The 17619-nt window shown below is 41.9% G+C and overlaps 1 protein-coding gene across 12 annotated transcripts in view; it reads right to left on the bottom strand.

The window, feature by feature from the left end:
* Positions 1 to 4254: 4254 nt before the first annotated feature.
* LOC308495337 (P antigen family member 3-like) overlaps positions 4255 to 17619 on the bottom strand; it is a 41504-nt gene continuing 28139 nt past the window's right edge. For 3 of the 12 annotated variants that reach the window (XM_081043349.1, XM_081043348.1, XM_081043350.1), the window contains exons 5-13: positions 16203 to 16374; positions 14352 to 14443; positions 13819 to 13927; positions 12142 to 12255; positions 8321 to 8446; positions 7786 to 7941; positions 6614 to 6739; positions 4799 to 4826; positions 4255 to 4427 (exon numbers count right to left, since the gene is read on the bottom strand). In XM_081043349.1, coding sequence (XP_080899475.1) covers positions 4804 to 4826; positions 6614 to 6739; positions 7786 to 7941; positions 8321 to 8446; positions 12142 to 12255; positions 13819 to 13927; positions 14352 to 14435 — 738 coding nt within the window. In that variant the 5' untranslated portion in view covers positions 14436 to 14443; positions 16203 to 16374 and the 3' untranslated portion in view covers positions 4255 to 4427; positions 4799 to 4803. Of the gene's footprint in view, positions 4827 to 5685; positions 5904 to 6613; positions 6740 to 7785; positions 7942 to 8320; positions 8447 to 12141; positions 12256 to 13818; positions 13928 to 14351; positions 14444 to 16202; positions 16375 to 17619 lie in introns of those variants that run through there. The other 9 variants (XM_081043354.1, XM_081043345.1, XM_081043344.1 and 6 more) reach the window with 6 other exon arrangements.

Below are 17619 nucleotides of genomic sequence, written 5' to 3'. Positions count from 1 at the left end.
CATGCCTGAATAATGCGTAATACACCGGAAGCTGAGGTAAAAAATGTTGACTGTAAACTCTAACTAAATATATGGGTATATATAGTCACAGGATATGGAGTACAACATAGGGAAATAGTCGGTGGCATTATAACAGCTACATAACATGTCAGAGGGGTAGTAGCTTGTGGCAGAGGAGTTATAACTTTGTGAGGGGTGTAAATTTCTAACTATTATGTTGCTTCGCATGCCTGAAAGTAATAAAAAAAACTTTAAGAACAACAAAAAAGGATCTATGATACTCTCAGGAGGAGGAGGAAGGGCCTTCACGGCGTACATGTGTTCACACCCAGGCCGGTGTGTGAGAGGGACACAGAAACTGGGACAGAGAAGTCAGAAAGAAAGAGAGAGCATTCCAGAGACAGAAACAGATTATTACTGTCAAGTCACCGTTCCCATTGAATTAGTCACCACCTCTGGGCCCACAGCGCTGCTATTGGATGATGTGCCTGTCTTTCCAGGGAAAGGACGGCCCTCCCCAGGGACAGTGTCTAGGGAATGACTCAGCTGCCCATGGCCTGTGCCTCAGTCACGCTGTCTTGACAATCATCAGCACCTCTGCCCCTGAGGAGAAGGACATGGTGTAGTTATGGGGAGCATCGTATTGTAAACAGGGTCCCCGACACCCACTCAAGCTCTTGACCACCCTCCTGCTGATCTCCATGCCAACGCCATGATTAAATGGGGGAAGGGACCTGTACATTAGCAGTGCACCTTGTGGAAGTGCATGAATGTGAGGTATTTCCCCTCCTGCATGCGTGTTTCCTGTCTACCTTCCACCACCATCTCCACAGGTAATGTGAGGATTCTATTCCGTATACCTAGTACCAAGCCCGCGGGGAGAGCAAGAGGCAGAGAGTCAGAATTCTGACAGTGGGTCAGTCCCAGAGTCCTTGTGACCCTGAGGAAACCTCTCCTGTTCCACTTCCTTGGCTCCCCCACCTGTCCTGGGCTGTGCTGAGCCTTCCCCTGCCTCCTCCAAGGAGACCCCGTTACTACCACTTACTCCCTCCTCAAAAGCTGACACCTTCTGTGCACACTGGGCCCAGGCCCCTGTTCTTAAGTATTCGGGCCAATTTCCTGAGTTAATATGTGGCCATAGGTTTGTCTCATGGCCCTGAGCAAAGGTGGGGTGATGTCAGCAGTTACTACTCTTATCAGTATGGTCACCATGTGCTCCTCGAGCTGCACATGCCAGAGGACTGCCCTCCCTGAGGAGGGGCACCCTGACATTTCATCTCTGTGGCACCAGGGCAGGGATGGGAGAAACCTCAGCAAAGGTGAAATCACACACCTAGCTAGAGCTCATAGTAAGCAAGGTCCGTCCTGCTTTGGTCTCACAGAGATCCCGGGATGCAGTTCCATGAACAGCTTAGAGACCAACGCTCTGGACCAAGAAAGACTCCTCTGCAGAGTTCAGGGACCTCACACGCTGGGACAGACCCACCAACGTTTCAGAGACCTTCACCGGAGACGCAGTCACACGTGAGGACATAGACACCAGCAGCTCAGGGAAGTGCGACCCTAGCTCGCAGCTCCCCTTCACTCAGAGGCCTCACAGGCCTCCCTGGACAGCCTACAGGCTGCACCCTGGAACACAGAGCCACAAATCTTCAGCTCAGGGCTGCCATGTGGCCAGTGACACTGAGTTTCTGGGTACCGAGCCCCTTGTGTTATTAATGCCCCTTGCATTTTTGGCAGTGAGAATGAAATCATTTAATTGTTAATTAGCATATAGATATTGGCTTTCACTAAATGTTTGAACTGCTTCAGGTGTCACAGCTTATAATCAAAGATGAGGAAAGTATGTTCGTGTACTAGATTAATGGGAGATGATTTCATAATTTACAGAACTCTCTACGTATTCTGCCGTAACCTGAAACTAATGCAAAATAATAATGAATGTAAACTGAATTTGAAAAAACCTTCCCCCTGTCGTAGCCACACATCCTATGATACTTTGTTACGGCAGCCCCAGCTGACGAATAATACAAATGGGTACATCTGTAGACATCGATATTGAAAGAGATCCAAACTACAGAATAATACAGTAAAAACAATAGTTAAGGAACAGTATGCAGAACATAATACTACAGATGCCAAAAGAAACGATGATAAATTGTTGGTTGAAAAAATAAAAACGAACGAATGTTAGTCATGTTCTGAAGGACTACATGTAAAGCAAGTTCCAGGAGAAATGTTTCAAATACACTTTGCTTGAGATTCTCAAAAACTCTACCAGGGTAACCACACAGCAACGACAGCCTAATCAAGGCGGTACTCATTGTCTGGTTTCTGCTGTTTGCTTGAAAGATAACATCACTGACTCACAATGATGAGACAGTCCACAGCATCCTGATTCTTCTCCCCAGCAACCCGTGTTGTCATAATGGCATTTTGTGTTGCTGATGTCCTGTTTGTTTGCAATCAGGAGGAGACAACGTCTGGGTCCGGAGCAGAAATTATGAGTTAGGTTTGATGTAAGAAAGAATACCTGCAAGGTACCTGTGACCAGCTTCTGATGCCCAGGAGTCTGATATGAATAAGTGTCACACAGACTTCTCTCTCAGTTCCCCGGAGGTGCCCATCGTCTACTGTCTACTCCCTAGCTGCAAAAACACTCTCTTCAATTGCGATTTGGGAGAAGTATTTGAGAACTCTACCTGTCCAGTCCTTTCATTTGGCCAAATCGAGTAACAATTTCTCTATCGCCAAGCACTGGTGTCTCACTCTTTTGGCTTTACCTACACAACTGGCACACGAAAGGGGATTTGGGGAGATGATTCTGCAACATCTATTCCATCCATCTTGTAGAACAGAGGTCAGAGGAATTGGAGACCCTGCTGTGTGCAGTCACCATCGTGTCCATATGAGGGAGGGAGGTTCATGCTAGGGATGGAAAGGGACTCCAGAGCTGAGGGATTCTGAGAATGACCTCTCGGGTCTGAGTCCTGGAAAAACTGTGTTATGACCAATCCTGCTGGCCTCTGGTCATGGTGAGTTAGGCATCCTTCCCTATGGGGGTTAGTGTGAACCCCACATCCACAGGAGGTGGCCCATAAACCCTGCCATCCCTGCTGAGCCCCGCCAACCAGCCACGCTGCCTGTGGCTGACGGACCTGACACCGGGTATTGGGGTCCATCCGTTTCCCCAGGACGAGCCACAGCTGCCATCAGCAGGTGGACTGTCCCTAGTGGCCCTGGATTTCTCGACTTCCTTGTCCCCACAACAAATCTACTGTTCCCGCGCCAGCTCCTATGTAATCAAATCTATAGACAATGAGACGAAATGGGACCGGAGGGGTCCCCGGCGATGCCTCAGAAAGCTGTTACCCTAGGCTGGAATTGGGAGCTAGAGGGCCTGAAGACTGTCATCTCAACTTTTATCAAACTGTGCGGTGATCAAATGTAAATTTTCTGTACATTCTGGCTTACTTTCTTCTGAGGATGGAATGATGTCATAAATGTATGGAACCTAGGTCAGGGAAGTGGCCAGCACACAGCACATACCCTGCAAATGTGAGTTATCATTATTCATGGGATTAGTATAGAACTCAATACACGGATGTATTGCCATAACTGGACACAGCTGAAGGATCGGGCAGGCCATTCCCCACCACGGGGCACAGATAGAAATTATCCAGGCAACTTAGCAGAGACATGACGTGTAACTTAGTGTGTGTGGGAGACTAACATCATCACAGAAACGGGAGCAGGTGCTTTCAGAGCCACAGCACCACTAGAGGTATCTTGCGGGGAAGACGGCACCTCACCCAGGCTGAAGGGATGGGGACCTGGAGCTTCCCTGTCACTCACCTGTTAGTGGGGTCCAGTACTAACAAGAGAGATGAAATCAAGAAACAGCGGAACAAGGGAAAGCTGGCGCTACACTCCTCCCAGCCTTGCACTGCGTTCCCTGCCAGAGACTAAAAGAGTTTGTACAGACCAATTCACTGGAGGCATCTAGTGTAACCGTGATTCCAAAATGCATGACCTAAAAGCACACGCTAGTCACTCAGGAGGTCATACACGAACATCCTAAACACATGACACTAATGTGTAGGTTTTTGGTAAAAATAATATATCATGACCCAATATAGCGCCGTAAGAAGGTAACCTTGGTTTATACATAGGAAGTTTCCTGTGTAATTCAGGACATTAACAGACTGTTGGAGGAGCACATCCTTCAATTATCTCAATAAATGCACAAGTGTTTGATGAAAATCAACATTTATTGAAGATATATATTGTTAGCAACCCAGGACTGCAGTGGAACTTCCTCTGCTTCACAGTAACTTGGCGAAATGTCGAAATTCTGCATTTCCCATCAAAGACAAGAGAAACATGGCCCACTATTAAGGCTTCTATTCACACCGTACTGGCTGGCTCTGTCCAAGGTTGTAAAATGAGAAAAGGGAAAAAAAAGACAACATGTTTCAAAGAGCACAAAACTCTGCTCGTTCTCACAAATGATCTGTGCATGGTGAAATTCCAAAAGGATCTAACATAAGCTTTCAGAATTCATAAGCAGATTTTGCAAGGTTGCTGGAGAAATACCAATCTGCAGATACATCTGTATATACAACTTCAATCAGGACATAAAATTACAAAAAACAATACAATTTTCAATAGTATCAACCGCTTAGACATCCACTTAACAATAGATTGGTGATGCTCATTGGGGAAAGCAAAAAAACTTTACTGAGATAATTTTCATAGTCAGATATCCCACGTTGTAGTTTTCATGTTTTCAGCTCACCTTCCTTAATCCTTTGCTTGCCCTTCCCCTGCAAGAGAAACATGACAGGTGGGAACACAACTTAGCAGAGTGTCATTGAGATTACACTGAAGGTGTACAAAGGACACTGCAGCTCTGGTTTCATAAAAAAAAGACTTCAAAGCAGATCGTTTACCACTACTTTTTAGCACGAGACTCTTTCTATTGGTACAAGGAAATGAAATCAATGTTTCTGTACAGAACACATGACACAAAATGAAAATGTAAAATGGAAGTGTTAAACAGAAAGCAAAAATTCTGCATCCTTTTACTAAAAATCCAAGCAACACCCCATAAATCCTGAGAGAAAAGAAATTTACAAGAATATACTGATTAACTGCTTTGACTGAAATAATTTACTGAGCATAACATACTTAAAACAGTAATGCCACATTGGTTACTGCTTAAGTGAAGTAAATACAAGTCCAATACTACATTTGTGTTTTCTCTCTGTTGCAGGAATGGAAAAACGTATCTTTGGGCCATTTTAGCCATCGTGTGATTGCGTAAGTGGGGTATTAATGTGTCCCCATTTTCACCTGTAGTCCAAGCGTAATAATAAATAATGTCTTTTCCACATTTGAAAGTATTTCAGTTTATATAATAAATTATAGAATCACTCTCGTTTTAAGTCATTACCGTCATTTCTGACAGCAAAATGTGAAGAACATATATGCCAAGGAGTATGTCATGGCAAAAAAAAAATGAAAAGCATGAAGAAGAAGAATGAAGAGAGGGCGCGATAAGGAAAGAGAATGAGAGAAACAGTAAGATATCTAGAAGGTAAATTTTCTTCCAAAAACATTGCTCCGTAAATTTTTATTCAGGAAAAAGTAATAAATATGATTGCATGTATTTAAAGTATAAAACATGGTGATTTGATGTATCTATACATTGTGGAATGATTACTAAGACAAAAGGAAGTAATTAACACATCCAACACCTCACATAGTTATTTACCTTTTGTGAGGAGAATGCTTCAACATCTATTCTCATCAATTTTCAAGCATACGCTACCTTGATCTTAAGTAAAATAAGACCTTTTGAGGGACAAGTCTGATGAATTTCCAAAGCACTCCTATGATATCTGTGATGTTCAGATATTCGAGTATTAATGGGATGTATTAAATAACATATATTTTCCTAGAATATCAACCATTCCTTTCATATTTTGAAAATATTACTTTAGAGGTCAAGAATGTATTCACTTTCAATTATATAAAACAATCAATATCTGTCAGTGTCTCAATCATATTCCCTACCCTGTGTACTTGGATTTCTTGCAAATTCTTCAAGATCATGCTACTCATGGACAATATTCACAAAAGTTTTTCAGTGTCCTTAGTGCTTAATTTCTTCACAAATATTTTTCAGAAGAACCATTTCTTGATTTACTAGTGAAATTATGTTTACTTTTCCCAAAGATTTAAACTTTTATTACTTATCTCGTATCCTATCCCTTTGGTTTGCTCTGCTGTGGGTTTTTTTCCTGAACTTTGATATTGGATACTCAAGCAATTTGGTAGCTATGTAATAACACGTACATTTCTAGGCTACGCTATGCCTATGAATACATTTTCGCTATGTCTAACAGGCTCCTGGAAGTAGTCTGAAAACTCTCTTAAGGTAAATAGTCTAATGAAATGCTTCGGCAAATGAGCAGTAAAAAGGTTAGAAGACTAATCTGAGGCAAGTTCTTCCCAAAATATAAAATGCTGCCTTGAAATTCAAAAGCTCTCGAATTCATGGTCAGTGATTTGGTAAACGGATAAATAGGATTCTTATTGCATAACATACCTGCTTCCAGCATGTGAATGGTTTCTAGCTTAGAGACAAGCTCCTGCGTGACATCTGGACCATCTCTGCCCTCTCGGTCAATCCTCGGCTGAGCCAGTTCCTGGAGACCATCTTCCGGATCAAGCCCTTAAGAGATGTTATAAATGTGAACGGCCAGCATACCTAAGTTCATTACCCAGCAAATATTAAGTTTATAGTTTTTTGAATTTCAAATCTAAGCAATTGACATTTCGACACAGAAGCATATACGATGCCCCAGCTGATACGGTTAGAGGTGATTATATCCTAGTCTCCGCATTCAAATTAGAGGGAATCACAAGAATGACGGTGATGAAGGAGACCACGCTTAGCGCAGGTATCTTATGCATCGCCTCCTGGTCATCGGTAACAGCATGAACACTCTGTACTGTTTGAGACACAGAAAATAGAAACTAGTCTATTTCTGGCAATTTCATGACTCAGTCATTTGAGGCTTTCTGGGGAAAAAGATTTAAAATTTGTTTTCGAAGAGTCAGAAGAAGTCAGAATTTGACAGAATCTGAGCACATGGATACAGGTCTCCATACAGAAACAGACACGTAAAGCGGACTTATTTCATTATCTTAGTTGTAGTGAAATCTTAAAATCTGGTACAAGGTGATATGTCATCAATCATAAATAAGTCATGAAAAACAGAATGTCTTTGTGTTCTATGTATTACATACACAAGAGCTAGAGAACACAACAAAACAGCACTGAAGATGGTTTTTATTAATATATGTCTGATTTGTTCACAATTTATATAAGGGTAAAAAACCGTGTAGAAGTTAAGGGGTGCTCCCAGAATCTCACACATTACATTAAAGCTGGTACTTCCGAACCTCAGCTTGTTTCACACCAAGTGACAAATACATCAAATGCATGATGTATTAGATATAGGCAAAAATTATAGAAGCTTCTGAAATTTTTAGTGGTGGCTCAAGGTACAAAGGATGAAAAGTAACAAAAGGCTTTCATATTTTATAATTCAATTAGCCTTGACACTCATCGTTTCTGTATCTGATAGAACGTAAGTCAGGCAGACAGCCAGCTGGCCTATCAATTACTCGGCAAAAATATGTAGATCTGAGCTTTATTAAAGTTACAGTATGTTACTCTACATCGTTAAAGACGTGCTTGTGGAAAACAGATACCCTGTAAAGTGTATTCTTCTAGGTAGAAACCTTCTTCTGGCATAGAAATGGACTCTAGTTTTGGTAAAATGTCCTCCATGACATCAGGACCTTCGCTGCCTTCATCCCCAGTGTTCGGCTGAGTCAGGTACGGGACATCACTTTCCACATCAGGCCCTAATAGAAAAGGTTATCAATTGCAAACGTGTGCATACTAAGTTGATTACTCAGAAATTATTAAGGTGATAGTCTTTGAACTTGAAATGCAAACAATCGCTTTGCGAAGGCAGAAATCCATATGCGACACATTTGATATGGTTAGAGGTGATAATATCATAGTTTGCATACTTTTATAATTGGATACAGCTTAGCTTCAACCCGTTTCTGTAGCTGATAGACTGTAAGTCTGGCAGTGTGGCCTTTGGGGCCTGAAATACACTTCAAAAATCTTTCTAGGTGAGCTCTATTAATACTAGACTATGTTATCTCTATATTAGTAACGCTGTGCTTCTGCATAACAGAAACCCCCAAAACTGTACTCCTATGAGTAACGTACCTGCTTCTGGCATATAAATGGACTCTAGTTTTGGTAAAATGTCCTCCATGGCGTCAGGACCATCACTGCCCTCATCCGCAATGTTCGGCTGAGCCAGGTTCTGGAGATCAGTTTCCAGGTCAGGCCCTTATGAGAAAACGTTTTCACAGATTTCAGGTGAATATGATCTTGTAGGTAAATACTGTGCTTGCGTCCTCTCATGACCATATCAAAGTAACAACTAAGTTATAGAACAACCATCATTGAGAATCTCCTGAAATCTAGATAAACCAAAGTCCAACAACTAAGGACATACAGAAGAAGCCACCTCGAGACTGGCTTCATCTTCAGTTCTATCCTCCAGTGTTAGGACCAGGGAATGCCCTGTGGAATTAATCCGGAGCTCCAATGCGGCGCTCCAGTCTGTATCGGTCACCTGTCCCAATCAAGTGATGCCCACGTGACATGCAATAATCTCATAGAGTCAAAAACAGTCTTGGGGCCTTCACTGTCCCTGAGACATGAAAACGCATATTCTAACATTTTATAGGAACATCCTCAGCAGAGGAAATTTTAGGAAGGGCATTTGTGAGCAGTGAACCAGACAGCCCAGGCTCGTTGCTTTACTGATGACATGACATTCCCTGGATTTAACGATTCCCGAGTTGACAGTTTTTACTCATAGGGATGTTCCTACTTCCCTGGTATTCATATATTACGTAACGTTTGTATTTATTGTTTTCCACTACGTAATGTAGGGAAAATTTGAAAGTGTATTATAAACAACAGGCAGAAATTGTGATGTGCCATTTTTTACATAAAGATGTTTCATTGATATTTTCATGTAACCTTTAATCAGTAATTACTCTATGTTCCACACTAAAAATATCATAACGTGACTGTGAAAATGGCAGTTGCATTGTCTTTCGTTAATTATGAATATTTTTATTATTTAATGGAATATGAGAACTGAGTAATGCAACACATATGTAAGAAGTGACAAAGGGACAAAGAATGCACGTATCAGACCCTGTTAGAGGCAAGTCATACCATTCCCTTGCTCTTTCTCTTTCCAATTCACACTATGGGACAAAGAAGTAAGGGAATTTAGGACACTCTGTACAGCATTCTCTATGGTAATAAACATGATTCAGATTTTTTCCATAATCCTTTTGGCTAATACTATCTCTGTGCATTTCTTTCTTTTAGGAATCTATTGATTCCTTCTAGCAATCATTGTTAAATCTGCAGATTGTAGAAACCGCCACACCAGAAATACACAATCGTGATATTTTAAAAAAAACGTTGCAAGTTTAAAGACTAAGCATACTTAATTGGTTACTCAGAAATTATTAAGGCTGTAGTCTTTGAGCCTGAAATGTTATCAATTGATTGCTGGGTGCACGAACTTACACTATGACACGTTTGATATGCTTACAGGTGATACTGTCACAGTGCGCACATTTTCATTCCTGACAGTAACTCACTTACACTGACAGTGGGGACAGGGAGCGTGCTTAGTACAGGGACCTCACTCCCAATGGCCTGGACACCCGTGACTGCTTGCATTCTCTCTTCCTGATCAGACACAGAATCTAGCAACTAGATAATTCGTGCCATTTTTCAATTTGGGCATTTGGGGCCCTTTGGGGAAAGGACTTAAAGTGCAATTATGTTCTAAGAGCCAGAAGAATTCAAAGTTTGTCAGAATCGAAGAGAAAGTATACAGGTGTGAATACGAAAAAAAAAAGAAAGGAAAAAAGTTAAAGGTCAGGTAATACTGTTTACTCATCATCTTAGTTGCAATGAAATCCTGAAATGTCTCTCAAGATGTTACACTATTATAAATAAGTCATGGAAAAACAGAATGTCTCTGTATTCCATGTGTTACATACAAGAGAACTAGAGAACACAAACACCAACATTGAGAAGGACTTTTGTACATCTGGATTTGAATTTACTATGTATGTAAGAGGAGCTATCGGTTTAGAAGTTAAGGGGTTCTCCCAGAATCCCACACGTTATATTCAAGCTGATACTAGAGACCAGTTCTTTATCTCAGCATATGTTACACAAACTGAAAAGTATTTCAAATGCTTATGTATCTGTTAAAAGAAGGAAGTATACAAGAAATAGAAAATTATTTGCTATTGGTTAAACTACCAACATGGCATATAAATGGACCAAAAACTAAGAACAGTTTTTCAAATTTTATAGTTCAATATATCTTTGCCCCAAGTCGTTTCTGTAAGTGACAGAGTGGGAGTCAGGCAGTCAGGCATTTGGGGTCTGAACTACCATTCAAAAATCTTTTCATGCGAGCTCTACAGAAATGTCATCTCTGTATTGTGAAAGTCGGAAACCAAACAACTTGCATTCTAATTGGGTCTCATAACTGCTTCCAGCACATCAATCCGCTGGAGATTGGGAAAATCTTGCCTTTGACGATCAGGACCCTCCGAGTCCTCACCCTCACTCTTTGCCTGACCTTTTTCTGGAGAACAGCTTCCATTTGACCAGTAAACAGCCTTAAGTTGACTACTCTGAATTTATGAAGCTTATAGTCCTTGAACTTCAAATCATAATAATTCGTTTTTGCGAGAGAGAGTGTACCAACATGTCACATGTGGCATAGTTACAGGTGACCATACCACGTGGTCCATACATGTGTAATGGAAAGTCAGTCAATAACTGACAGTGGTGACTGAGCACGCTCAGCACAGGTATCTCACTCACTCCAGCCTGGAGCATCAGTGCTTGTCTGCATTCTCTCTACTGGACCGGACACAGAAACTAGCAAAGAGACTTCCTCTTGCCATTTCATGACACTGTCATGTGAGGCTTCATTGGGCAAAAGATTTATTATGCGATTGTTATTACTAGCCCAGAGGCCACACTTGCACAGAATCTATGCGGGTCTCCATAAAGAAAAAGGAACTTCAAGGGAAGTGTTTACTGATTATCTTATTAACTATGAAGTCTCAACTCAGATCTGAATATGTGACTCAAGATGATAGTTTCTCGTACCGTGTTTCCCTGAAAATGAGACCTTGCCGCAGAATCAGCTCTAAGGTGTCTTTTGGACCAAATGTTAATATAAGACCTGGTCTCATTTTTCTATAAGACCTGGTCTTGCATAATATAATGTGATGTAATATAATAAAATAGAATAGAATACAACATAACGGAACATAATATGATAAAATGTAACACCGGGTCTCCTATTAATTTCTGATCCAAAAGACACATTAGCGCCGATTGTTCGGCTGGGGGTTATTTTCAGGGTGACACTGTATAAGTCATGAAAAAGAAGCAACTTTGTATTCTCTGTATTCTATTCAAGAGTACCAGAGAAGGCAAACATCACCTTTGCTAATGATTTTAATGCATCTGACTTGATTTCACTATTTATAAAAGAGTAAAGGTGTTTTTGAAGTTATGAGATTGTCCCAGAGAAACACACATGATTTTAGAACTGGTACTAGAACCTACTTCAGTGCCTCAGCATATTTCAGACAACCTGATATTGATGACAAATGCATTCACGTGTTTCTTAAATGCAGGAATTATAAAAGAATCTGAAAATTATCTGCTGTTAGTGATAGGACATGTACTCAAAGGTAACAATGTGTTATTGTATTTTATAATTTAATATAGCTTTGACATCATTTGTTTCTATCTCTGACAGTCTGTAAGTCAGGCAGTCAGGTCCTTGCGGCAGAATTCTATTACAAGTGATCTTTATATATGACTCTATTAACGTTACAGCATGGTACCTCTATAGTATCGGAGATGGGATTGCGAAGAAAACACACAAGTTGCATTTTTAATGGATAACATACCTGCTGCTGGCATTTGAAAGGGCTGTAAATTTGGTACACTCTCCCCTTGGACTTTGCCCTCACGACCTGTCTTAGCGAGAGCCAGGTCCTGGAGATCAGCTTCTGGGTCAGAATCTTAACAAGAAAAAAAAGTTCTCCTTTTGACCAATGTCCATGGCATATAAATAAGTCAATTAAAATCATCATTCCTCCAGCTAATAGCAATAAAAGCCTGTATTTTTTGGGAGAAGAAGTGTGACGTCAAGATGCACTGCATATCTCTGTTTTCCTGTAATATGAAACCTTATGTTAAATGACAGTCTGAAGATAAAGCACAGACATCTGTATTTCCCGTATGTTGCAATCTAGTACTAAGAATAGAGAGCCTCAGCTCTGTCCAGGAAGTCTGAGGGCTACGCCATCGATGGTGTTGTGATTACAATGAAACGTGATTTACCGCAGGCGTAACTGAGTGCATTTGGGGGCCTATAACAACCCTTATGGTAGTGACCTCATCCGCTTACTACAATAATCCAAAACTTACTATCTCAAAATAACTAGTTATATTTACGTGCAGGGAATTCATTTCGATAAATGAGTCCCATTCAGAAAAGGATGAAAAATAAAAACAAATTATTAGTGATAAACATCAAAACATCTGCCTCACAGTGAGATGAAGGAAAGTAGAGTGGAAAGAAATGAATGGACTGTAGTGTCAGTCATACTGCGGAAAACTCTCAACAGAGAATTGGGACAAGGATCCGTGACCTGAGTCATGTAAATAACTTACTACAAATGTTTGGTGAAAATACTATAGAGTTAGAAGAAATAATTTCTGTTTCATAATAATTTTAAGGTATTTTTTGCATTTCCTAACGTTAAAACTATTTAAACCCCTTTTACATCACTTTTTAAAAGTCACACTCCTATCATTACCTATGTGCCAGAATTCGTAATTGTCCAGCTTTTACCAAACTTACCGTAACAAAAACATGGAAACAGGGCATACAGCGGCCATCATTCTCTGAACTCATTTCAGGAGTATCTATGCTGCTCCACTGAACTGCATCTATTTTCATGGCAGCAATGAGCTACCTGACCATACAGACACATCTGACAATGTAGCATTTGATACAAAATCATTCACTACTTCGCACACCAACACAGATGACAGGAGCCCACAAAGCTTGGAATGAAGTATGACTTCTGTGTCAGTGACTCAAGTGCTGACGTAGCCTCAGTTTTCTCATCTTAAAAGGAAGCTACCTTCCTGATGCAAATCGGTTTTACTTCAGGTGTTATAGGATATGCTGACTTGGCACTCTGCCCACGCTCATAAAAGTTGCTTACACTTTTGATGCAATGACTGAGAAGCCCTTCAACCAAGTTCTAAGAAGAACAAATTAAACGAGTGGACGAATGTACACTTTTGTAGTGAAAATTACACAGTTTCCTCTGATTTAGACTGGCTGTCTTTTCAAGCACACACAAAAGAAATCTTGCAGAAAACGACAAAAGTCATTATACTGAAAGAGTGCAAGAAGCTGGAAACTATACTCTGTTCACATTTTCAGCCCATTTGCACGGAATGTTTGAGATGCCTTTCAATGGTTTCCATCCACAGTTCCGCTATGTCTCAATACACCAGACACACTGACCCCTTTCCACCACGGGCATTCTTCCTCCCTTTCCCTTCACCTTGAACCTCAGGTACTCCTTCATCTTCATTGTCTTGCCCAGGTGTAATCTCCTGACTCTCAGTTGGTGGCTCCACTTGTGGAGGTTGTTCATCACTGGGTAGCTGGCCCTACCCAGGGGTGTGTGCATGTGGGCAAAGGAAAGGATTTATGTTAATACATGCCAACGATACAAACATATACAATAATCGTAAATAACCATAAATACATTTAAAAGCACGATTCTATAGTCTCATTCTTGATGAATTGACTCTTCCCAAACTGTGGCCACTCCCAGAGAAGCTGCTCACAAGGACGTGAGAAGCGATTTCACTCTCCGCTGGGATGGATGGGCACAGTCTGTGGGGAACAAGCTTGAGAAAGAAGTCATAGGCTGTGTTTCCACTGGCAATGCCAGTATGGATTCCTCCTGGATCGATGTTTCCTTCGTCTTCACGACACGGAAACATTTTTCACTGCATCTATAGTCGTTCAATAGAACTTTGAGGACATACACGTGTGGTAAGAGAAAACATGGAACATTAAAGCACTCACAACCACAGGTCCAACTGGCTCCGAAGCCTCTTCATCTTGCAGTAGGACTTTCCATAGGGATCTGGATCTCACAAGCTTACTCATACTTCGCACTGAAAGCAGAATAAGGTGACTTGAAAAGTTCACGTAAGAGGTTAGTGGTACCATTTGCACGGCTATGTTCTATGTAATTCGTTTTTTTTTTTTGTCTTTGTTGTATTTTTATCTATATTAGTCACCTTACATATTTTTGTCAACAAATACTAGGTTTTTCTATGGTGATCGTGATGCAAAGTTTTCTTTTTTTTTTTTTTAATTAATTAATTTATTTATTAGTTTCAGGTGTACAAAACAAGGTAATACTTAGACGTTCATCATTTATATCCCGCATACTGTGAACCCCCCTCCCCCCATCCACTATCCCTCCGACCTCACACTGAACCATTTGGGAGACCACCTCAGGGATACTGTGGATACCTGATCATGGCATTGTACACCAGAAGCTAAACATTAATGTAATTCGTTTTTAAAGTTCGAAACACTTTCAAAATACGTCTCAGGGTCAGTGCAGGGCACAGGCTTTCCGGTCACAGCAAACACAAGGGCTGGTAAATCCGTCTATTTGATGGACAAGCTGGCAGTAGCATCGCCGTAAGCACGTGAGCACACACCAGGTTAGGTTCCAGAACCGGATTCCCCACCAAGAAGACCTTGAAGAAAACCCTGCTAGACCCTTGATCCTCCCGCGACCGCTGCTTTGGGCCCACGGCCACCGACAAGGCCCATTTTCCCGCTTCAATAAAGTTGGGCTGGAACACACAGGAAGGCTCAAGTCTGGCCAGGCCGCCTGTGCGGTTTTCTGACCACAAGGCCCAGGCGACGGGCTGCCACCCAGCCCCTCAGGCCCGCTTCTCCCGCGGCACCCGCCTGGTACACGGCACGTCTCGGGGACCCAGTGGCAGTCCTACCGCGGGCCCATTTCTAGGCCCTGCCTCACAGCCCGCCCAGCCCCGGCCCGGGCCCCACGGAGGGCTCCGCATTCGGGCTCCCGGGGCTGGTCCAGGGGCCGCCAGCCCCCACCCCCACTGAAATCAGGGCCCTGCACTGCCGTCCTCATCTCACCCCTCCCCTCCACGGCCCACCAGCCACTACCCCCTCGGCCCGCTCCCACCGGGACCACAGGGGCCATGGCGGCCACGACCCGAGCGAGGGGAGAGACGACGACCTCGAGGACCTTCCCCCTCGGAGCCACAGGAAGCAGCCCCGTCTCCACGGAAGCCCGCGGCTGTCCCCCCACTCCCTCGTCCTTCCACACCTGGGAGCACTCATCTAGGGACCTACCCGTTCAGTCCCAAGCGGCCACAGAGAATCTAGAAGGAAGGAACACGACCGCCTCCGTCCCAACTCTGCTCGCACAACGCGGACAGCAGTGCGCTTGCGCAGCAACTGCCACCTGCTGCACGGCGCATGCGCATCAAGGAGCACGCGCACCAACGAGCATGCGCACTGACTTGGGGTCCTGCTTTCCAGGGTGAGGTTTTCCCCGCCTGGGCCACAGAGCCTCCAAAGCCCTGGGCCTACGGTCGTCAAAGACAGGAGCCTGAACTGTCTTCTTCATTCCCCCTGCTATCTTTCTAATGCTTTCAGAAACGTTGTGGACACACTGCCCCGGGTTACCGCTCGTGGACAATGCCTGTCAAAAATATGGCCATGACAGAAACGGATACTGAGGATTTTAATACATTTTTGTACACATACTGGGATTCATCAGTTCCTCCTGTGCATCTGGATTATGTGTCAGGTAAACAAGGCATTTACACACTTCCATAGATTAGTTAGGTTTAACCATGTTTTGTTTACTTTTCTGCTCACCTTATTGCACGTTTAAATCCCTGGACTGGTAACTGGTTTCCTGGGATTATACCTGTGGTCCTTCAGTCAGTGTGTGGTTCACATATACCCTTTGGTAATGGTCCTAGGATCCAGTCTCAGTCCACTGTCACATGGTGTACAGCAGTGGTGATTCTGCTTCTCACGTTACTTCCTAAAAACCAGCCAAACAACTTGATGAGCGAGATGATGTTATTACCTAACAGTCAGGTAGCGCAATACCTGGGCAGAACCTTAACGCAGTCTAGAGGTGCCAGAGCAAAACACACACACACACACACACACACACATTTTAATTTACTTATTTTTTTTAAACTTTTATTTCCTTTTTTATTAAATTTATTGGGGTGGCAATTGTTACTAAATTTACATAGATTTCAGGTGTACAATTCTGTATTACATCGTCTATAAAACCCATTGTGTGTTCACCACCCAGAGTCAGTTCTCCTTCCATCACCATATATTTGATCCCCTTTACCCTCATCACGCACCCCCCAACCCCTTACCCTCTGGTAACCACTAAATTATTGTCTGTGTCTATGAGTATTTTTTTCTCATTTGTTTGTCTTGTTCTTTTTGGTTTATATACCACATATCAGTGAAATCATAGGGTTCTCTGGTTTGTCTGTCTGACTTATTTCACTTAGCATTATACTCTCAAGATCCATCCATGTTGTCACAAATGCTCCTATATCATCTTTCCTTAACGCGGAATAGTATTCCATTGTGTATATATACCACAACTTCTTTATCCATTCATCTATTGAAGGATATTTTGGTTGTTTCCATGTCTTGGCAAAATCCTGCTCAAACTCTTCCAAAAAATTGAAGAAGAGTCACTACTCCCTAACTCATTTTATGAGGCCAACATTACCCTGATACCAAAACCTGGTAAGGACAACACAAAAAAAGAAAACTACAGACCTATATCTCTGATGAATACAGATGCTAAAATCCTAAACAAAATTCTAGCAAATCGAATACAACAATGCATTAAAAAGATTATTCATCACAACCAAGTGAGGTTCATCCCCGGGGCACAAGGATGGTTCAACATTCGCAAATCCATCAATGTGATACATCACATAAACAAAATAAAGGACAAAAATCATATGATTCTATCAATTGATGCAGAAAAAGCATTTGATAAGATACAACATCCATTTATGATTAAAACACTTACTAAAATTGGTATAGAATGAAAATACCTCAACATAATAAAGGCCATATACGACAAACCCTCATCTAATCTCATAATTAATAGTGAAAAGATGAAGCCCTTTGCTCTACGTTCAGGAATACTTATTTTTTAAATTAAATTTTATTAGGGTGACAACTGTTAGCAAAGATACATACATTTCAGGTGTACAATTCTATAATACATCTTCTATATATCACA

The sequence above is a fragment of the Rhinolophus hipposideros genome (genome assembly GCF_964194185.1).
Source record: "Rhinolophus hipposideros genome assembly, chromosome: X".
Classification (NCBI taxonomy): domain Eukaryota; kingdom Metazoa; phylum Chordata; class Mammalia; order Chiroptera; family Rhinolophidae; genus Rhinolophus; species Rhinolophus hipposideros.
The sequence above is the reverse complement of the archived record's forward strand: the minus strand, read 5'-3'. Positions and strand labels throughout refer to the sequence as shown.